Source organism: Mustela nigripes, chromosome 2, assembly GCF_022355385.1.
Source record: "Mustela nigripes isolate SB6536 chromosome 2, MUSNIG.SB6536, whole genome shotgun sequence".
NCBI classification, from domain to species: domain Eukaryota; kingdom Metazoa; phylum Chordata; class Mammalia; order Carnivora; family Mustelidae; genus Mustela; species Mustela nigripes.
The window spans coordinates 154,170,795-154,194,367 of record NC_081558.1 but is presented as its reverse complement, the minus strand read 5'-3'; the positions used below and the strand labels follow the sequence as shown (position 1 = coordinate 154,194,367).

Below are 23,573 nucleotides of genomic sequence, written 5' to 3'. Positions count from 1 at the left end.
AAAAAAAACTTTTGCACAGCAAAGGAAACAGTCAACAAAACCAAAAGGAACTGACAGAATGAGAGAAGATATTTGCAAATGACATATCAGATAAAGGGCTAGTATCTATAAAGAACTTATAAAACTCAACACCCAAAGAATAAATAATCCAATCAAGAAATGGGCAGAGGTCATGAACAGAGAATTCTGCAAAGAAGACATCTGATGGCCAACAGACACATGAAAAAGTGCTCAACATCACTCAGCATCAGGGAAATACAAATCAAAACCACAATGAAATATCACCTCACACCAATCAGAATAGTTAAAATTAACAAGTCAGGAAACGACAGATGTTGGCAAGAACGCGGAGGAAGGGTAATCCTCCTACACTGTTGGTGGGAATGCAAGCTGGTGCAGTAACTCTGGAAAGCAGCATGGAGGTTCCTCAAAAAGTTGAAAATAGAGCTATCTTATGACCCAGCAATCACACTACTGGTATTTACCCTAAAGATACAAATGCAGTGATCCAAAGGGGCACATGCACTCAAATGTTTATACCAAAAATGTCCACAATAACCAAACTATGGAAAGAACCTAGATGTCCATCAACATCTTATTTATTTGATAGACAGAGATCACAAGTTGGCAGAGAAGCAGGCAGAGAGAGAGGGGGAAGCAGGCTCCCTGCTGAGCAGAGAGCCTGATGCTGGGCTCGATCCCAGAACCCTGAGATCATGACCTGAGCCAAAGGCAGAGGCTTTAACCCACTGAGCCACCCAGGCGCCCCTGGAATGAATTCTTTTATCCATGGAATGAATAAAGAAGGTGTGGTATATATATATATAATGGAATACTATGCAGCCATCAAAAGAAAGGAAATCTTGCCATTTGCGATGACACAGATAGAACTAGAGGGTATTATGCTGAGTGAAATAAGTCAATCAGAGAAACATAATTATCATATGATCTTCCTGATGTGAGGAATCTGAGAGGCAGGGTAGGAGGTTTGGGGATAGGGAAGAAAAAAAATGGAACAAGATGGGATCAGGAGAGACAAACCATAAGAGACTCCAATCTCACAAAACAACCTGAGGGTTGCTGGGGAAAGGAGGGGTATGAAGAGGGTGGCTGGGTTATGGACATTGGGGAGGGTATGTGATAAGGTGAATGCGATGATATGTGTAAGCCTGACAAATCACAGAGCTGTACCCCTGGGGCAAATAATACATTATATGTTAATAAAAATAATAAAAAAAAAGAAATGCCATGATTCAGCAATTCACTTCTATGTATATCCCCCCACAAAGAATTTGAAAACAAGTACTCACGTACGTGCACGCTAATGTTTATAGATGTAGTATTCACAATAGCTAAAAGTTGAAAAGAACACAAACGTCCATCAACAGAAGAATGGATAAAGAACATGTGTTATATACATTATAGTGGAATATTATTCAACCATAAAAAGGAATAAATTATTAAAACATGCTATAATATAGATGAACCTCAAAAAACATGTGCTAAATAATTCAAAATCCAATCACCAAATACCATATATTGTATGATTCCATTTATTTTAAATATCTAGAAGAGGCAACTCTATAAAACAGAAAGCAGATTTATGGTTTCAAAGGACTGTGGGGAGGGGATAATGGGGAAGGACTCTTTAATGGGTATGAGGTTTTCTTTGGGAGTGATGAAATGTCTGACTTGACAGAAGTAGTTGCACAACATTGTGAATGTACTAGATGCTACTGAATTGCATACTTTGAAATAATTAATTTTATTTTACGTGAATTTCACCTAAAAAAAAAAACAAACCAACATGATTTCATTTGGAAATATATTCAACTATTAGATCCCTCTCTCTTCTCTAATAATGTTAAAATAGCAACTAAGCGTCAAATGTTTTAAAATATATATAAAAACTTAATGGAAGGGGCGCCTGGGTGGCTCAGTGGGTTAAAGCCTCTGCCTTCTGCTCGGGTCATGATCCCAGGGTCCTGGGATCGAGCCCAGCATTGGGCTCTCTGCTCAGCGGGGAGCCTGCTTCCTCCTCTCTCTCTCTCTCTGCCTGCCTCTCTGCCTACTTGAGATCTCTGTCTGTCAAATAAATAAATAAAATCTTAAAAAAAAAAAAAAGGAACTGTATTAGTCTGCTAGGACTTCCATAAGAAAATACCCCCCAGACTGGATAATTTAGAACAATAAAAATTTATCTTCTCTCAGATTATCTCTCACAAACTAGAAGTTCAAGGTCAAGATGTGAGCATATTTGATTTCTCCTAAAACCTTTCTCTTTGGCTTATAGATAGCAGCCTTCTACCTGTGTCCTCACATGGCCTTTTCTCTGTGTGAGCACCTCTTCTTTCCTTTCTTCTTCTTATAAGGTCAACAGTCAGATTAAATTAGGGCCCCACCTCTATGTCTACCCCTAGGCATACCGTTAATCACCTCTTTAAAGGCCCTACCCCCTCCCCAGATGCCTTTGCAGGGGTTAGGGCTTCAACATATGAGTTTGGGTGGAACACAATTCAGTCCACAACAGAGATCAATGAAACAACATCAGCTAATCAGACTCGCACACATCCTCAGCCTAGAAGGTTTTCCTTAAATTAATATTTAAATTTAAACAGTTCCAAAAAGTTTTTTGTTGATGTCATCGTTGGAACTGAACAAAACTATACCAAAGTTACTTGGAAGAGCAAATATATGAAGTAGACACATTTACAGAAAACAAATGAATTTGCTCTATGAAATATAAATGTATAATACAGTAATGTATACTACAACAATAAAAACAGTCTGAGATAAACACCAGAACAGGTCATATCTTTCTTGATAAAACAGGAGTGAAATTCCCAGAAATAGACTCAAGTATGTACCAGAGGGTGTTATATGGAAAAGCTAGTATTTAAAATCAATGGAGAAATAATTTGTTTTAAAAAAAAGGCACTGAAATATCTAGATAACATTTTGCAAATAATATTAGGTTAGATTTCTATCACAAAGCATCTACCAAAATAAAATAGGGAAAACTTTAAGTGTTTAAAAAACACACACATACCTACAAATACATATATATGAACATGCCAAATAAAGAAGTCCTACAAATCAGTAAGGCAAACAATCCAACATAAAAATGGGCAAAAGATGTAAACAGGCACTTATCAAAAAAAGAGACCCAAATGGCCAACAAGCATCTCTAAAAGGACTCAACATCATTAGTCATAAGAGAAATACAAATGAAAACTCCAATGAGAACCAACAAACCCGGAACACCCAACAATAAAAGGCAAACATGCAAAGTAACTTGAACTCCTTTATGTATTGCTAGTGAAAGTATAAGTTGCTTCTACCATTTTGGGAAACTCTCTGGCAGTATTTACTAAAGCCAAATAGAGTCTATCCTATGACCCAGGAACCCTATACTCTGGTATATTACAGAGAGAGAAGCACTCATGTCCACCAAAAGACATATACAAAAAAATACTTCATAGTTCCAAGCTGTAAACAATCTAAAGTCAATCAACATCAGAATTGATCAATAGTTTGTGGTATAATCATACAATGGAATACTGCTCAGCAATCATAAATAATATTTACTACTACATGGTGAGTGTCCAGACATAATGATGAATAAGAGGCCAGAACAAGAGTCATATTGTCAGATGTTCAAAAGCCAGAAAAACTAAGCAATGGAAGCAAAGATCAGAACAGTACAGTACTTAACTTTGAGAAGGGTATTCACTGGGTGGGGACACGAGAAACTTGCTAGAGTACTGGAAACGGTCTATCTCTTGATCTGGGTGCTGTATGTGTAGATGGATACATAAAAATTCATCAACCTTCACATTTTAGTGTTGAGTACTTAACTCTATGTAAGGAAAAAGGAAGTACACACATACTGAAGAGTACTAAAGGAAAACATAGATGGGGAACATTTATGTAATCTTAAGAGAAGGGGAAGGTCTTTGTAAACATGACCTCAAGATAAAAACTAGAAAGAGAAAAATGAATTTAACTTCATAAAAATTTTAAAAATGAAACTTCTACATGGCAAATAAACTAGGAAACGTTTTTGCAATTATATAACAAAGAATTAAAATTTTAATATGTAGGAAGAATTAAAAATTTTTAATATATAGGAAACTCTCACAAATCAATAAGGAAAGACAAGGGTATGGGAAGGACATTTACCAAATACAAAAATAAATAGACGTTAAACACATAAAAAGAATACAAATTAAAACAAGATACTATCCTTCACTTATCAGACAGGCAAAAATAAAAATATATTCAGAATAGTGTTGGTATAGGGAAATAGCTCTCTCAAATATTACTTGTGTAGCCACAGAATGGCAAACTTTCTGAAGGGCATTTTAAAATATAGTATTTTCCAAAGACCAGAATGAGCACATTTCCTTAGCCAAACAATTCCACAAGTAAAAATTCATCTTAAGGGGAAAAAACCAACATGACAAGCTTGTAAAATTTCTGTACAACGATGGTCAGTGCAGCACTGCTAAAAGCAACAAAATAAATTCATATAATAGATCACGTATCAATTCTAAAATAGCCACTCTTTATGAAGCACATATGAACTAATTACATGTATTATCTCATTTGGTTGTCACAAGAACTCTGAGAGCTATTATACTATTCCCATTTTCATCTGAAGATGAGAAAATTGAGGTTCAGAGAAATGAGATTTGCCCAAGCTCAACAATCTAGTGAGTGACAGATACAGAATTAGAATAAACTTGGTCTGACTCCAAAAGCCAGTGTTCTTTAATTTAGATTACATCTATTGACAAGGAAGAACATTTATACCACAGTGTTAAATGAAAATGCAGTTTATAGAACAATTGCACAGTTTGATTCTATTTTGTAAAATATACGCATAACTATAGCTATTAGACGTACAGACGTGAGTGGGGAAATTCTGGAAGGATATATGTTAAAATGTTAATAAATGTTCTTCTTTGGGTGTTTGGGGAATTTTTTTCTTTGTGTTTGTTTTTCTTTTCTACAGTGATTAAATTCAACTTATAAATAGAAAAACAAGTCTATAAAATCAATGCCTCTTTGAAATTGTAAATCATAGCCTATTGCCTATTTTCCCAGAAATGTGGTCAATTTCCTCCAGACATTTTTAAATAAATAAGGATCCTTCATACACTTAAACTCAACAAACACATCTTGAGCACCTACTACGTTCTGGGAACTATTACATAAATGATTTTACTTCAGTGTACCTAGATTCTCCTATTTGCTTCTAAGTATGGCTTCAAGGGTACCCACCCTTCCTCTCATATCTTGATCACAACTATCTGCATTTGAATTTTAAGTGTTATCTCTTATTACTGAATGGAATTAAACCCATACTAAAGGCATATCTGGTATGATACGACCAGTGGTTGGCCTGCCTTAGTGATTTCAGGCTTTGCAGAATCAGATAAATAAATGTCTCATCAGACACCACCTCTGTACTGCCCCCACTCCCGAAAGTAGGGGGCATGCTGGCCTGAAGTGGATTCTTAAAGTTTATTTCAAAACTTTACGTGGAGGGCCACATCTCACAATCCAGAGCACAGTGGCCAACACCATCAGGTGCAAATTCCCCCACTTGTTATACGGTCCTTTACTTATCTCCCTCCCCCCACCTTTCTTACTCCCTTTCTTTCCGGAACCCTGGTCCTAACCCTAACTCTCCCTTCTGCTATAAGCCCATCAAATGGGGGTGATTTTAGAGCCCATTCTCACTGGATCTCCTCTCTTCCCTTTAGACCTCCACGTATGTCTGATTCAGAAAACCAATAAGCAAACAATACAAAACGACTTCCCCCACCCCGCCCAGCACACCCTCCGTGGGACTTGCACAGCCCCAAGTTTCCGCAGCCAAGACAGCTCTTCCAAAGGGGAGGGAAACAGCTGCCCACTGGTCCCTAGAGACAGAGAAGGAGGTGATCCCGCAGCAGTGATCGCCCAGGGGTCCGCGGTGGTGACGGAGGGGAAGAGAGCAAATCTCTCGTCTCTACACTCTGACTGCGAGGAAGGATCCATCGGGCTTTGCTAAGGGGAGTGTTAGGGGACTAAACTCGGCCCGCCACCACTGAAAACAGCACGGGCACTGTTTGTACACGCAGGATTTTTCGAATGGTTTCTTAAAAATTTAAAAAAATAAAAAAAAATAAAAAAAACACAAGGATTTGGCCACATCACTACAATACCGGTTCGAGTCTAAAGCAGATGGCGCAGCTCGCAGGGGCATTCCCTGGCGCCGCGGGGGGGCACAAACCCCGCAGTGCCGCACCACCGCGAGGCGGCGGGAGCCGGCGGCTCGGAGCGCGGATCTGATTGGATGGCGGCCGCCAGCGCCGAGCACGTGTGCTGCCCCCCGGTGGTCGGCCGCAGCCTCCTCGGCTAACCCTGCGGTGGGGATTCGAGGCGAGGTACCTGAACGTTTTTTCGGTTCGCACGCCCGCTGGGAGCTTCCACAAGAACAGGCGGTGGGTACAGTTCTGGGGGGTCGATTCACAGAGGCCGGAGCCTAGTGGCTGGGCGGCGGCGACCGTCGCGTGAGGTCATCACCTCTTTTCACGACCAGAGCACCCGCCCTGCTCTCGCGTCCACACTGAGCGTCGGCGGACGGGGCAGTCCTGGCGGCACACAGAGCCCGAGGCAGTTCTAACTCGGGCCAGGTGGCGCCCGAGCACCCAGAAGAGCTGGCGCCCAGAGGCCCGAACAAAGCTGTGGGCGGCAACGTCGCCCACCCTGTGAAGGTCACCTAGGAGACCAGGTCGGGGCCCCACCCACCGCGTCTGGCAACCTAGACCAGCCAGGGCAGAAAATGGAAGAGCCTTCCGAAGAGGCTCCCGCAGAATCCTTGGCACCTGAAAGCACAGCCAAGTCCCCAGATGACAGCCACACAGATGGCCAGGAAGACAACTGGCAGAACCAGGATGAAGAAAATGTAGAGGACCAGACTGATCCCAGAACAGTTGAGCAGGCTGCCCAAAGAATGTCCGGACAGACTGACCGCAAAGGATCTGAACCCACCGGGCTCCAAGCTTCTGATCAAATGGATCTCAGGGGATCCGACCACGCTAATGTTGCTCAGCGTAGTGCATCTGATCAGGACGACCCAAGAATGTATGCACAGACAGACAGGAGGACATCTAGACAATCCAATCGTGTACAGGTGGAAGAAACTGACAGCCAGATGTTTCTACCACCTGAACAAAGAACTTCTGAGCAGTCTGAACGCAGGAAGTCCCCCCACCAGGCTGAAAGCAGAGATTACGGGCAGATTGACCGCAGAATCTCCAGCCAGACTGAGCCAAGAGCTTATGAGCAGAGTCACCATAGATCGTCTGTCTCATCAGAACAACGAGCCTCTGAACAGATTGGCCACAGAATGCCCAGCCAGTCTGACAACAGAACTTTAGAACAGATCGACAGCAGGTTGTCTGGCCTGGTCAAACGAAGAACTTCTGAAAAGATTGGTCATAGACCATCTAACCAAGCTGACCTCGTACCATCTCTAAAGACTCACCAAGATGTGTATGAGGAAGCTGCTGACCAAGCTGACCGCAGTGCCGATCACCTTTTCGTTGACAATGCTGACTACAGCGAGGAGATGGAACACTTAATGGCTGAAGAGAATTACTACAAGGACTACCTAGCTAACTATGGAGCACCTGGCCAGTATGACGACAGAATATTTGCCCAGTTTGGTGACATTAAGGCGTACAAAGAAGCTGAGCCCAGAATAGAACCCTGTGAATTTGAGACCAAAGAAACCACCGGTGACAATTCTCCAGTTTCAGTTGAGACTGACAATGAAAGTGAGACCTATCTGCCAACCTTTGGCTCATTTAGTGCCAGATTCACCAGTGATTTGCAAGCAAAAGACCAAGTATATTCCCAGAGATTCCCCTATATCTCACCCAAGTTGGACTATATCATCAGTCAAGAAAAAACTGAAGCTGTAGAAACCAAGCCTGTAGGTTAAAGGGGCATTTGATAACCACCTGGGGGATTGGAGGCCAAGGCAAGGGCCTGTTGTGTTGGTATGGGGGCAGGGAGAGGGTACATGTTGAATCAAAGATGAGGAATAAACCTGCCTATTCAATCTTTGAGGAATAAACCTGCAGTTGATTCAGGAAGGGCAGGAGATCCCAGAAAGGCAGGAAATAGGGTGGGAAGTAGATTTGTTGTTCTGCTGCTACAGGAAGGGCATTCAGGAAGGATCATGAGCCAGGATTCAGGAGACCTGGGTTTCAAGACCTAGTTCTGCTTCCTGCTGTGGGGCACTAAGTCATTTCCCCTCTATGGGATTCCTCCAAAGGAAAGGCTTTCGGAATCAGTTGGAGATCCCTATGAAGGGAAAAGTATTTGAAGTAGATTGGAGATGTGTAAGGTACGTCCCGGGACTTGAGGTGCATTATGTTGCCAGGGGGACCAGTCAGGTTTGTCATCAGAGTGTGTCTTTTCTCCAGTTCCCGGTGTTCAGGTCCCTCCAACACCAGATTCCACCGATAATAACAACAATAACAACAGAACTTCCTGGGTCTTTTCAGTTTATTAAAGACTCTCTGGTGGGGGGATATTTCTATTTCAGGATGATATTCCAGAACACCAAGAAGGAAGGAAATCTTTTGGATATAATCAAACTTATAGGAGGCAGTTCCCTCCTATTGTATATGAAGATCCTTATCAAGTTTCACTACGATACATGGAGAAGCACCACATTCTGCAAATATTCCAGGTAAACCTCTCAACCCTGTTCTTTAAGAGTGAGCTTTACAGGGATTACAATGTAAAAGACAAACTTGGACCTGGCTCGTAGAGGTACAAGAATGGGTCTTTGTTATAAAAAGGATATAAACTCATTGAGAAGTCAGTAAGTGCACTGAAATGTGTTAACCAAAAGTGGTAAATGAGAAATATCAAAGAATGAAAGTACCTGGGGGGCTCAGTCAGTGGAGGTAGTGTACCTTAGACTCAAGTCAGGATCTTGGGGTCCTGGGATCAAACCCCACATCAGGCTCCTTGCTCAGCGAGGAGTCTGCTTCTCCCTCTCCCTCTGCTTCTCCCCCACCTCATGCTCTCTCTCTCTTTCAGATAAATAAATAAGTAAATAAATTGGGGGGGGGGGGGACAAAAAACAAAGAATGCTACTTACTGTAGTATGAAGCCCTTCAGGGGATTAGAGGTAAGGCAGGTTAGTTGATAGGGAAAAAGTTGGCCAAGGCTTAAAGCTTGAGTCAGACTGGGAAGGAAATATTGGCAATTGAAAATATTGACAATTGACAAAATATTGGCAATTGAAAAGGCAAGAAAAAAGCTTTTTCAGGCACAAATATAATACTTTCACAAGATGACCAATCTGGGACCATCTAAAAACTGCATTTCTTAGGGAGAAAAAGAAGTAGTTGAAAGTTGCTTTTAATTCTTAAAGTTACAGGGATGCCTGGGTGGCTCAGTTGGTTAAGTGGCTGCCTTCGGCTCAGGTCACAATCCCACCGTCCTGAGATCGAGTCCCACGTCAGGCTCCTTGCTTGGCAGGGAGCCTGCTTCTCCCTCTGCCTCTGTCTGCCACTCTTGTCTGCCTGTGCTCACTCTCGCTTCTCTCTCTATGACAAATAAATAAATAAAATCTTTAAAAAAATAAAAATAATTCTTGAAGTTACAAATTTCATTGACCTCAGGATGTGTGCCGTTTTCTTGGTCAGTAGAGAATTAGAAGAGATTATCACATTTATATAATTTTTTGTTATTTGGTGGGTTGTTTTTGTTTTTCCAAATATTTATTTTTATGTTAATATTATTACCCACCAAGGCACAAGTATCTATATCATAATGTGTACATGTAGTAACGTTGTGGTTAGAAAGGTGTAAAATAAAAATGGTCTACCTCAAATGAAAATGTGCAAACTGGGAGACAAAAAAAATTTAAACTGGGAAAGTTTAAGTTTCAGGAAGTAGGGTATAGAGGCAAGAACACAAATTATGCAATCTGTTAGCCAAAGCCCCAACCTAACCTTGCCAATTCTCATCTTTGTGATTTGGGGAAAATTAATTAACTTCAGTGAATCTTAGTTTCCTCATATAACACAGAGTGATTTTACTCCACCCTGCTCTATGCCTTTTCTTTCTTAAAATATCCTTTTGTGGGAGAGTGCTAATGGCTGGGTTTTCTGGCTTTAATGAGAGAACTACTAATTATTAATGAATTGAAGAAAGTAGAAATCAAATCATTTTATAAATAATTTCCTTCATCTGTCAAGGAAAAACAATACTTGAAAATACAACATTATTATAAGAAAAATTAGTTATCAAGTATGTGCTCAATAGAAACATATGAAATATGTAATTGGCATGGGTGCATTAAACGGATATTAAATATTTTATACCAGAAACTTGCCCCACGGTTATTCCCTGCAAATGAGACTTCTGCTTACTTTATTATAATTTTTTGAGTTATTAAATAACAACAAATTATGGAAGTGAATTTTGAAGTTTTGTATATGCTTTCTCATTTATTATTATAAACATTAAACATCTTTTTCACCTTTTAAAATCAAATACCTCACAAGGAAGTTTCTATGTAAAGACATATCGTGTTTTTAATTTACTCAAAAGATTTTTCTTTTGAATAAAGATAAAGCGATTAATTCAGTTATTTCTCAGGCTAGCAAATCACAATTCTCAAAACAAAAACTTTGTCTAAAACTTTCTCACTACTTGTTTGATCTTGAAAGCTAGAAAAATGTCCATTGCTATTTATTATGAAATTTTTATTCTTCTATATTTTACTTTAATTTGTCTTGTTTTATCAGTAGTTAGAAAGTAATTTGTCACTTTGTAGAAATACATACATCTCTTTAAAAGATTATGGTGTTGGGTTAGTGCAAAACGCAGCTTCAGCTAGAACCTCACCACTTCAGCTCAAACCATAATGTGATGCCTCATGCTCTCTCTCAGCAGATCACTGAGAACTTAGTCTATGAAAAGCCAGAGGACCCCCTCAGTTTTATGCTGTGCCAGGTATGGAATAGGAGAAAGAGAACAAGCTTTTAATTTTATTTATTGTAAAATGCAGCACACATACATGCACCCAAAACAAAACATGTCCAACTCCATGGGTTATCATGAAGCGAGCACTTATAAAATGTTGAACGCTAATGTCTTTTTAGCATTAGCCATATTCATGGGTAAGTAGTAACATCTGCAGCGTCCATCTGCTTTTTCCTGATGACTAAGGCAGCTGCATACCTTTTAACTTGTTTATTGGCCATTTGGAAGTACTTCTTTTTCTATTGTTTGTCTTTTTCTTACTCACTTGTCACAGTTTTATATGATTTCTAGAAGGGTATGAGCCCTTTGTTGAGTTTCTTGCAGGTTTCTTTTCCTGCTCTCTGCCTTCCCTTTTAATCTCTTGAAGGTATCTTTTGATGAACAGAAATTCTTAATTTGTTTATTAATTTTTTAATTTTTTTATAAACATATAATGTATTTTTATCCCCAGGGGTACAGGTCTGTGAAGAAATTCTTAATTTTGATACAGTTACATTTACAACCTTTTTAATTCATGGTTAGTGCCTCTGGTGTCCTCTTTTGGAAGTCTTCTTAGTCCAAACTCCTGACATAGCCCCCTTATATTATCTCATAGAGAGCTGTAGACTTTGGGGGAGGTGGCAGGGGGTTAAACTTACTTTATTTTGCCTTTGACATTGATATCCAGTCACTTCAGAATTGACTTTATGTAGGGTATAAGGTGGGATCAAGTTACATTTTCTTTTCTAAGCAGACATCCAATTAACCAAGCACCTTTAGTAAAAGGACCGTACCTCCCATACTGCTTTTTAGTTAAGTTTGATGGTATATTTGTTTATCCTTGCTCCATACAAGACTGTCTTAATTTCGTATACCTTAAAATAAGTCTTTAAGTCAATCAGAGGAAGTCATCATATCTTACTTCTCTTTAAAAATACCTTGTTATTCTTAGGCCTGTGCATTCCCATATCAATATTTATCAAATCACAAACACATACACAATTAGAAACACACACTGATGAGATTTTTACTAGGACTGTGCTGAATCTGTAGATCAATTTGGGAAGAAGGGATGGCTTGAAACAGTATTTCTAATCCTTTATCCTCTGCATTTACTTAGGTCTTTAATTTCTCTCAGTACAGTTATTATTTGCACGAAGATTTTACATATTTTTGATAGACTTATTCATAGGCATTTTATCATTTTGCCTTTGTAAATAGAAGTTTTTGAAATTTCAGGTTCTATATGCTGGCATATAGAAATACAGCAATTTTTTGCTGATATTATATCCAGCAACCTTACTGAATTCAACTTATTAATTCTAAACATGTATTTGTAGATAGTGTGGGTATTTCTACATATATAATCATATCATTTGCAAATAGTGAGTTTTATTTGATTTTTCTGATCCTTATCCTTTTTTTCCCACTTGTCTTATTGCATTTATTATGTATCTTCTCTTTGCCTCTTCAGATCCACCTTTTTTCCTTTTCTACCCTATAAAGTAGCTAATCCATACAGACTAGATCAACAGGCTTTCATTCCTTCTGACTTCCGGATGGGTTAAACCAATGGGAAACTCTGGAGGATGATTGGGCGGAGGAAAGAGAGTGAGATCAGGTTTATTTCCCTGGTCTTTTCCCTTATGACCTATCTTGAGTTGTCTGGAGGTCACTGCTCCCCTCAAGGCAACTTTTTACATGACTTTTGCTTCTGAATTCCAATAATGTCCTCTCCTCTTGACCTTCAAGGTTAAGAGGTTATCTCCACTTTTACTGGCTTTGGATTATTGTGTTATCTTCTGTGACTCCCCTATGCCTAATTCTTTTGAATGAACCCTTTCTGAATGAACCTTTATTGAATTCTATTTTGAATGTGCCGTCTATTTTCTGTTGGGACACTGACTGATCAACTACACTAGTTAGGGATCTCCAGTAGAATTAATATTGGATAGAAGTAGCTACAGTAGTTCACTTTGCTTGCTCTTGATCTTTAAAAAAAAAAAAAAAAAGTTTTCCCTATTTAACCGTTAAGTATGATGTTTGGCGTGTTCTATAGATACTATTAACCATATTAAGGAAGTTGTTGTCTTATTCTGTTTTCTGAGAGTTGTTCATCATGAATCATTATCTTTATCAGATTATTTTTCTATATCTATTGAGATGATTGCATGATCTTTTCTCCCTTATTCTGGTAATGTAATAAAATATGTCTATTTTCATTTTCAAAACTTTTCAAGCATACATACAGGAAATTACACAAGTCAAAACTGTACAACTTGACAAATTACCACTAATTTAATAGACCCATGAAACTACTGACTACGTCAAGAGATAGAATGTTACCAGCTCATCAAATCCCATATGGTGCCTGTTTCCAATCACTACCATTTCTTTTCCACAAAATAACCACTATTCTGACTTCTAGATTAGTTTGGTTTTTTTTTTTAGATTTTTATATAAATGAAATCAAATATTATGTACTATTTGAGGGCTGGCTTCTTTTGAGCAACTGTATGTTTATGAGATTCATTCATCTTATGCATACTCATTCCTTTTTATTTCTGTACCCTCTATTCTGAGTTAGACTTTGGGTTGTTCTGAATAATGCAGCAGTGAACATTTGTACTTACTTCTTGGTGCATATGTACATGCATTTCTATTGGTTTCATACCTAGAAAGAGAATTGCTAAGTTGTAGGGTATTGACCTAAGTTCAGCTTTAAAAGATGGCTGCCCAAAAGTTTTCCAAAATACTTTGATCAGTTTATACTCTCACTTAAAGTGGCATTGCTCTGCTTTTCTTCATGTTTCTTATGTGGTGCTTTGAACTTCTAGGAACTGTGGGCTCATGGTCTTCATCATATTTGGAAAGTTGTCAGCCAAATGTTTCTTCAGACATTTTTCTGTCTCAGCTTCCTCCTCTTGGAACTCAGTTACACATATAATGGGCCCTTTGAAGTTGTCTCACAGCTCACTTGATTCTCTATTAAATTTCTTCCCTCTATATCATTTTGGATACTTTCTATCACTATGTCTTCAAGTTTACTAATCTTGTTTTCTGCAGTGTCTAAATTCCCATTAATAATAAAGTATGTTTCTCACTGCATACATTATAATTCTGTAGTTTCATCCCTAGGAGTTTAGTTTGTGTCTTTTCTAGAGTGATGATATCTCTACTTCACTTTTTGCACATAGAGAATACAGTTATAATAACGGTTTTAATTTTCCTGGTCTTTATATGCTTGGTAGTTTTTTTTATTGAGCTGTAATTGACACATAACATTGTATTCATTGTAAGTATATACCTGGAAATTTTTGATTTGTATAAGATATTATGAATTTTGCCTTGGATGGGTGGTAGAATTTTTTGTATTCTTGTAAATATTCTTGGACTTTATTTTGGGGCCCTGCTAATTTACTTGGAAACAGCTTGATATTTTCAGATTTTGCTTTTAAGATTTTTTAGAGGAGCAGAAGAGTTTTCAGTCTAGGGCTAATTATTTCCCACTTCTGAGGTAAGACCCTTTTGAGTATTCTACCCAATGCTCCATGAATCATGAAGTTTTCCAGTTTGACTGGTGGTATCAGATCAATTTGCCGAGGCCTCTGCTAGTTTTCTCACACACATACACTGATTGATATTCAGAGGATAACTTGAAGGGGACTTTCTGCAACTTTCCAGAGTGCTTTCTGTACCATTCTCTCATCTCTGGCACTCTGTCCTATGTACTATAACTGTCTTGGTTTCCCCAGGATCTCAGCTTTGTCTTCTCAACTCAGGGATTTACTGAGTTTCTCTTGGGTTCTTTTTCCCTACACTAACACCAGGACATCTGAAAACAGCAAGGTACATGCACATTTGTGATTATTATGTCTTTCTGATTAATTGACTCTTTTATCATTATGAAATGTCTAGCTTTCTCCTTGGTAATATTCTTTGCCTTGAAGTCTATTTTCTCTGATATTAATATAGCCAGTCCAGCCTTCATATCTTATAGTTCACTTGGTATATATTTTTTTCATCCATTTATTTTCAACCTATCTATGCTTTATATTTGAATTGTGTCCCTTGTAGGTACTACATAGTTGGGTCTTTATTATCTTTTCTGATATTCTCTGCTTTTTAATTGAGCCATTTAGAACAAGGGTAGGCAAACTATGGACCACCTAGTTTTAAATGGCCCATAAGGTTAGAAAGAATTTGCCATTTTAAAGTGGTTGAAGAGGAAGGAGGAGGAGGAGGAGAAGGAAGAGACGAGAGAGGAAGAAGGAGAAGAAGGAAGGACAAAGGAAGAAGAAGAGAAATAACTTCAAGAAAAGAAAGGGAGAGGGAGATTCCATAGCATCAACCAATAGTATGTGTTCTGCAATGCCTAAAATATGTAGTATCCAGCTCTTTTCAGAAGAAGTTTGCTAATCCCTGGCTTAAGCCATTATCATTTAACCTAATTATCAGTATGGTTGAATCTAGAGCTCTCATTTTTTTTGTCTTTTTCATTCTTTTCTTCCTTTGTCTTCACTTTCTCTTAGATTATTTGAATAACTTCAGTATTCTACTTTAATTTGTATATTGGTTTTTAGCTATACCTCTTATTATTTTTTAGTAATTGCTCTAGGGATTGCAATATGTATTGCTAACCTTCCACAGTATACAATTAATACTTGTATTGCTGCACATGAAAAGGAAACTTTATTATCATACAGAGTCCTTTAGTCCCATCTATTCTTTTATGTTAAAGTTGTCATATCCATCACTTTCTACATAAGTGAAAACTCCCACAAGTCAATTATTTTGGCTTTAAATAATCATATGTATTTTAAGGAACTTAAGAGAAAACAAAAGTCATATTTTACATTTATCTACATAGTTTCTATTTCTAATGTTCTTACTTCCTTTGTGAATTTTTGTATTTCTCTCTGAAGTTATTTCCTTTCAACATGAAAAACTTCTTCCAGCATTTTTAAAAAAGATTTTATTTATTTATTTGCAGACAGAGATCACAAGTTGTCAGAGAGGCAGGCGGAGAGAGAGGGGGAAGCAGGCTCCCTGCTGAGCAGAGAGCTCTGGATGCAGGTCTCCATCCTACGACCTCGATCCCAGGACTCTGGGATCATGACCTGAGCTGAAGGCAGAGGCTTTAATCCACTGAGCCACCCAGGCGCCCCCTTCCAGCACTTTTTGTACTGCAGCACTGATGGCAAAGAAGACTCTTGGTTTTCTTTCACCTGATAATCTCTGACACATTCCTTCTTGTAAAACATTTTTGCTGGCTATAGAATTCTGAATTGACTTGTCCAGCTCTTAAAAAAGTGATTTTACTCATTCCTGGCCTTCATGGTTTTGGATGAGAAATCCACAGTCATCCAAATTGTTGTTCCCTTCTACATAATGGGCCATTTTTTCCTGGCTGCCTTCATAATATTCTCATTTTCTTTAGTTTCCAGAGGTTTTACCATGGTGTTCATTGGAATTTATGATTTGGGGAGTTAGCCGAGCCACTTAAATCTTATAAATTTATGTCTTTCATCAAATTTTGGAAGTTGTCTGCCAGTTTCTTCAGATATTTTTCTGCCCCATTCTTTCTCTCTCCCTCTTTTCCTTTTAATACTCAAACTAACTTTATATTAGACCTTGATATTGATATTATCCCACAGATGCCATAAAGTTCTCTTCATTTCTTTCAAATTTTCTTGCTCTCCAGGTCAAATAACTCCTTGGCTCTATTTTCAAGCTCACTGACTCTTTCTTCTGTCATCTTTATTCTCTATTAAGCCCATCCAGTGAATTTTTTTTTTTAATTTTCAGTTCTAAAATTTCTGTTTGGTCCTTTTCTTTATTTTCTACTTATCTTCTGGGATAGTTTATATTTTCTTTGATTTCCAGTATATTTTCCTTGACTTCATTAAACATAGTTATAATAACTGCTTTAAATGCCTATCTGATAATCTCAAATTGGATCATCTTGCAGTTGGCATCTGTTGATTGTCTTTTCCATTTGTTTTTAACATTTTATTGTGATAAGAACATTTAACATGAGATCTACCATTTTAACAAAGTATTAAGTGTACCTCACATTATTATTGACTATAGGTACAATGTTATATAGTAGATCTCTATAGCTTATTCATCTTACTTAACTGAGACTTTCTGCCCATGAATTAGTATCTCCCCAATTCCCCCTCTCCCTAACCATTGGCAACCATCATTCTATTCCTTGATTCTATGAATTTGCGCTTTATACCTCATGTAAGGTATACATGTATACCGTATTTGTATACATGTATACTGTATTTGTCTTTTTGTGACTGGTTTATTTTACTTCACATAATGTCTTTATTCATCCATATTGTCACATATCGCAAAACTGTGTTCTTTTTGAGACTGACTAGTATTTCATTATGTGTATATACCACATGATCTTTATCCATTTATCTGTTGATTGACATTTAGATTGTTTCCACATCATAGCTGCTATGAATAGTGCTACAATGAACATATCTCTTCAAGATCCTGATTTCAACTCTTTTGGATAAATAGAGCAATCCCAGAAGTTGAATTGCTGGATCCTATGAAGTTCTATTTTTTTTTATTTTTTTGAAGATTCTCCATACTGTTTTCCATAGTGGATACACTATGTTTGCATTCCCACCAATAGTGGGCAAAGGTTCCAATTTTTCCACATCCTTGCCTACAAATTAATGTCTTTTTGTTTTGGTAATAGTTACCCTAACTGGTGTGAGATGATGTCTTTTGGTGGTTTTGATTTGCATTTCCCTCATGATTAGCGACACTGAACATTCTTTCATATACCTGTTGGTCACTTGTATGTCTTCTTTGAAGAAATGTCATTTTCAAATTAGGTTATTAGTTTGTTTATTTGTTTACTATTGAGTTTTATGTGTTACAATATGTATTTTGGAGATTAACCCCTTATCAAATAATGATTTGCAATATTTTCTCCCATTCTGTAGGTGGCCTGTTGACTCTCTTGATTGTTTAGGTTGCTATATGGAAGATATTTAGTTTGGTGGAGTCCCACTTATTTAGTTTCGTTGCATGTATTTTGGGTGTCGTAAGCATGAAATAATTGACAAGACCAATGCTATGAAGCTTTCCCTCTACATTATTTTCTAGGAATTTTACAGTTTCGGGTCTTATATTTAAGTATTTAATCCATTACTAATTATGATTATTATTTTTCTGATTATTTTTTAAGGGTCCAATTTCATTCCTTTGTGTGTAAACAGTTTCCCAGTACCACTTGTTGAGAAGAGTTTCCTTTTCCTCTGTTTATCTTTGGCACTCTATTGAAGATCAGTTGACTGTGAATGTATAGATTTATTTCTGGGATCTCTATTCTGTTCTATTGTTCTGTATATCTGTCTTTATACTGGTACCATATTGTTGTTTTTATTACTTGTTTTTATTACTATAGCCTTATTATATATGGAATAAAGAAGTGTGATGCCTCTATCTTTGTTTGGCTTTCTCCAGCTTTATTTGGTTATTCAAGGTCTTTTGTGGTTCTATAAGAATTTTAGAGTTCTTTTTTTTTCTACTTCAACATTCACCAGAGGAATATGACAGAATTCAGTCTACATCACATACTATTCACAATATTCAGACTATGATCTAAAATTATGCTACTTATAAAAATACCTGAAAATACAATCCATTTTTAAGTGCAAAAGATTATTTTTCTTCTTCCTTCTTGGTTTTGATATCTTTTATTTCTTTTCCTTGCCTAATTGCTCTGGCTAGAACTTCTAGTACTATGTTCAAGTGGCAAGAGTGGGTATTTTTGTCTTGTTCCTGAACTTAGAGGAAGAGCTTTCAGGTTTTCACCACTGAGTATGATGTTAGCTGCAGGCTTTTCATAAATGGCCTTTCTTATGTTGAGGTAACTTCCTTCTATTCTTTCTTTTGAGAGTTTTTATCATGAGAAGGTGCTAAATTTCATCAATTTTTTTTTTGATCTTTTAAGACAATCATGTGATTTTTATTCTTCATTTTATGAATGTGGTATATCACAACAGTTGATTCTTGTTCATAGTATACAGGTGTTATTTGCAGTATTCGTTTTCTAAGTGCTTATTCTTGCATATAGAAAGCAGTTCTTACTTTTTTGTATAAAACACACACATTTAAGGTTTTATCACATAAGTCTAACTATGTGGTATTTTCACTTATTTAGTTCAAAATAATTTCTAATTTTCATTATGTTTCTTCTTCAACTCATGGGTTTGGGGACATTATTTATATAAACTACCAAATACTGGATTTTATAATTGCCCTTTGGTTAATGATTTCTGAGTCAATTGCACTTTACTCATAAAACAAGATTTCAAATATTTGAAATGTGTTGACTTGCTTTATGATGCAACATATGATTAACTGTGAGTGAATTAATTGGTGTTGAAAAAATTTATTCTGCAATTATTAGAATATACCCATTAGATCAAGTGTTCTAAATACATTCATTAGATCAAGTTTGCAAAATATGTTGTTCAAGTCTTATAATATGATGGTGAATTTGCTTGTCTGCTTTAGTTCTGTTAATTTATGCTGTGTGTATGTAGTTACAGTTATGTTATTAGGCATGTATGAATTAGGATTCTTATATTTTTCTGGTAACTTGAACTTTTTATCATTAAGAGGCATATCATGAACTCTAATGACTATTTAGTATTATAATATCTATATCATATTTATTTTAGTCAATTTTAAATGATATAATATGCTTATTGCTTTTAACTTTACTCTGTCATTAAGTTTTAGATGGCTTTCTTATAAATAGCATGGAATTTTTTATGTTATTCAAATCTGACATGCTTTTAATTTTAACCCATTTATACTTGACATTATTAAGGATATATTTGGGTTTACATTTATTGTCCAACTATATGCTATTTGTTCTACCTGTTCTGTTTATTTTCCTCTACTTTTTTTTTCTTTTTTCACTCTGTTTTCTATTAGTTCAGAAGTTATATGCCCTGAATTTTTTTTGTTGGTTTCCCATTAGGGTGATTTCAAAAAATTGATAGACCTTATATTTTTAGAGTAGTTTTTAGGTTTACAAAACAACTAAGCAGAAAGTACAGTGAGTTATCAGTTACTTCCTTCTCCTTTCCCCATTTCCCACCCCTAGTTTCCCCTGTTATTGACACCTTGAATTGGTGTGGTACATATTTTAACAGTGATGAGCCAATATTGATATATTATCATTAACTAAAGTCCATGGTTTACGTTAGAATTCTGTGTTGTGAATTCTATAGGTTTTGAAAAATGTATATGATATGTATGCGTAATTATAGTATCACACATAATAGAGTCACTGCTCTAATAATTACTTTTAGTATTTTTTAATGGGGGCACCTGGGTGGCATAGTCAGTTAAACATCTGACTCTTGGTTTTGGCTTAGGTCGTGACTTCAGGGTTGCAAGGTGGAGCCCTATGTGGGACTCTGCACTCAGTGCAGAGTCTGCTTGACACTCTCTCTCCTTTACCTCTCCCCAACTCTGCTCTCTCTCTCAAATAAATAAACAAATCTTTAAAAATATATATATTTTAATGGTTCCCCTGAAATTACAACAGGTACACTGGACTTACCAGTCTGAATTATTTGTAGTAGGTCACTACAAGGACTTTTGTATTTTAAATGTCTATATATTTTAACCCCACAAGATATGGTAATTCCAAGTTGACCAAAATTGCAAGTGGAAAAAATTCTTTTTCGTTCTCTTCAGGTACAGGAAATGATAGAAAACAGAGACAAAAGTGAAACCTACAAAGAATGAATTTCTCCTCAGCATTGTTTACAACCCTCAGTATCAACACTATGTTCTCTCACTCTGAAAAATGATTTTTGAATGATCATTGGTAGTGACTCTGCCTAGATATGTTCTTAATTTTTAAGTAAAGATCTATAGAGTATCTACTTCAGAAATTCACATGATAGTTACAGATACCTCTGGCTAATCATACAAAATATATGCATGTTAATTTTATCAATGCATTGGTATTTCAGACTCATTCCTCCAAAGCACTGCACAATAGTCAGTTTACAAATCTCAAGGAGGATCAAGAAAATAATATGACCAATTTATATACATAGTTCTCATAAAGCATACAAATCTATCATATCTCCAAGCTGTTTATAAAATTTTCCATCAAAAAATATGTGGAAAATAATGTTTATAGCCCTTTTTCCCCCCTCTCTTAATGGAAAGTGATTGTTGTAATACCTCCAACATATTTTTACTGTTTTCCTCTTTAACCCTGCCTGTTATATTCTGTCATTAGTAGATGGAATTTAATCTAATCCTAGGGATAGCTTGCCTCTGGTTTTTAACCTAGAGCAAAATTCAAACATATTATGCTACTATGTACACACCTGTGTGCATAGTACCTGTGGGAAAGGCAGAATCACACTTCCTCATTACCTTTATCCCCTGAAGAGTATCGACATTATATAGACTGTGTAACCAGTGGAACTGGTATTTAAAATCAAAAGCCTTAACATGGTCTGTCTGGTATGAGAGTATCTGCCCAGCAATCATAACTGACATGATCAGCTAATACTATTTTTGTAAGCTGAACCTTTTGTTTAATTTCAATTGGAATATTAAACCAGATTTGATTCTTTACACTGGTGACTTGGTGTGATTATGTGGTTGCATCACAATGAATTAAGTTTCGTTTAAATGGTCAAGCACAATCCTACTTTTTTTATGCCTAAAATCATTTCTAATAATTATACAATTATTAGATAACTTCTGCTGATAACTTCAGAGTTTAATTAGTTCCTTCAATTGCCCACAAATTGTGCATGTGCTCAGTCTCAATAAATGTTCTCCACTCAAGAGAGGCAGCTTGTCTGTTGATTGTGGGCCAGCAAAACCAAATGAAAGCTGGATAACTTAAGGGAAAAATTTGAGTGACATGACTGAGGTTATAGTCAGTTGGGTGAACAAAATAACCCAAAGATTATTAGTGTTTGAAAACTTGGATGTTATCAGTAACATCTGAAACTAAGTATTAAATTTAGTTCACTGGTTTTCAGTCCTACCACCAGACAGATTGACTATACTTTTCAAAGCAGAACACTTCAGACCAGACCACCCCAGTCATTTCAGCCCTTCTCATTGGCTTCATTGCACAACTGTCATTTTGAACTTTTGCCAACAAGGCATTGAACCAGAGGGGATGAGATTGGTATGGCCCCATAATCCTATGTGGGCACATATAACTGAAAGGAGAAGGAAGATGGGAGATCAGGTTCACTTTCAGTGACTCGGGCTCTCTACTAAAAGAACTGTGTAGTGTAGATCAGTCAGCCAAAAGTATATTCTGTTCTTAGTCCCTAAGTGGTAAGAAGTAATCTCAGGCCCCGGGATAAACACTAAAGGTGAGAATCTAGGTGAAACAAGCTAAGAGGGGAAGTGGAGTCTCAGAGAAAGCCTTTTCTGAGTAGCTAACAGAGGACACGGATGGCCGCGTGGAAGAAAAATGTCATGGGAAGTAAGTTTCAATGTCAGAACAACCAGAAATCAAAAGATATGATCTCCCTTGAAGGAGTCCTCCCAGGATTCTTCTGAAGAAGTTGTTCCAATAGCTATGAGGTGTGAGCGTTCCAAGTGTTAAATGAGATAACATGTAAAAGAACTTAGAACAGTGCCTGGCACTGTTAGCTGTTATTATTTTAATGCTATTATCCACAATATTAATATTCCATTTTATCTGAGGAATCCTAATGACCCTCCCTCACTGCATTCCCTGCCTGCCTGATCTCACTGTAACAGAAAGCAAAGCTACTAGACCAGTTTTCTTGGGCCTGTTTCCTCCCCTCTTCCATTTAAGGAATAAATGTGAGACATCATTTATCATTAGGGAAATGGAAATCAAAACCAAGATGAGATACCACTTCACACCCAGTAGGATGGCTATAATCAAAAAGACTAACCAAAACAATTGTTGACAGGGATGTGGAAAAATTAGAACACTATACACTGTTGGTGGGAATGTAAAATGAGACAACCACTTTGGGAAACAGTCTGGCAATTCTTCAAAAAGTTCAATGTCTTATTATCATATGACTTAGCAATTTCTCACCTGGTATATACCCAAGGCAACTGAAAATCTATGGCCCTACAAACCCTTGTACACGCTTGTTCCCAACAGCATGCAAAAGAACCATAAAGTGGAAACAATACAAATACCAGCAATTGATGAATGGATTTTAAAAATGTGATAATTGACAGATAAATGGAGAAACAAAATATCATAAATACATACGAAGGAATAGTATTCAACCTTATAAAGGAAAGAAATTCTGTCACAAGTTACAGTCTGGGTGAACCTTGAGGGCATTATGCTAAATGAAATAAACCAGCCACAAAATGACAAGTAGTGTATAATTCCACATAATGTATCTAAAGTAGGCCAGAGTCATAGAAACAAAGTAAAATGATGGCTACCAGGGACTGGGGGGAGGGAAAATAGGGAGTTGTCTAGCAAGCATAGA

General features: G+C 37.1%; 1 protein-coding gene across 1 annotated transcript; it reads left to right on the top strand.

The window, feature by feature from the left end:
* The first annotated feature begins 6,497 nt into the window (after window positions 1-6,497).
* TEX55 (testis expressed 55) lies at window positions 6,498-20,876 on the top strand. Its single transcript, XM_059388355.1, has 4 exons — window positions 6,498-7,990; window positions 8,609-8,755; window positions 10,978-11,037; window positions 20,797-20,876. The coding sequence occupies exons 1-4, from the start codon at window positions 6,836-6,838 to the stop codon at window positions 20,845-20,847; spliced, it is 1,413 nt and encodes a 470-aa protein (XP_059244338.1). The 5' UTR covers window positions 6,498-6,835; the 3' UTR covers window positions 20,848-20,876.
* The last annotated feature ends 2,697 nt before the right edge of the window (window positions 20,877-23,573 follow it).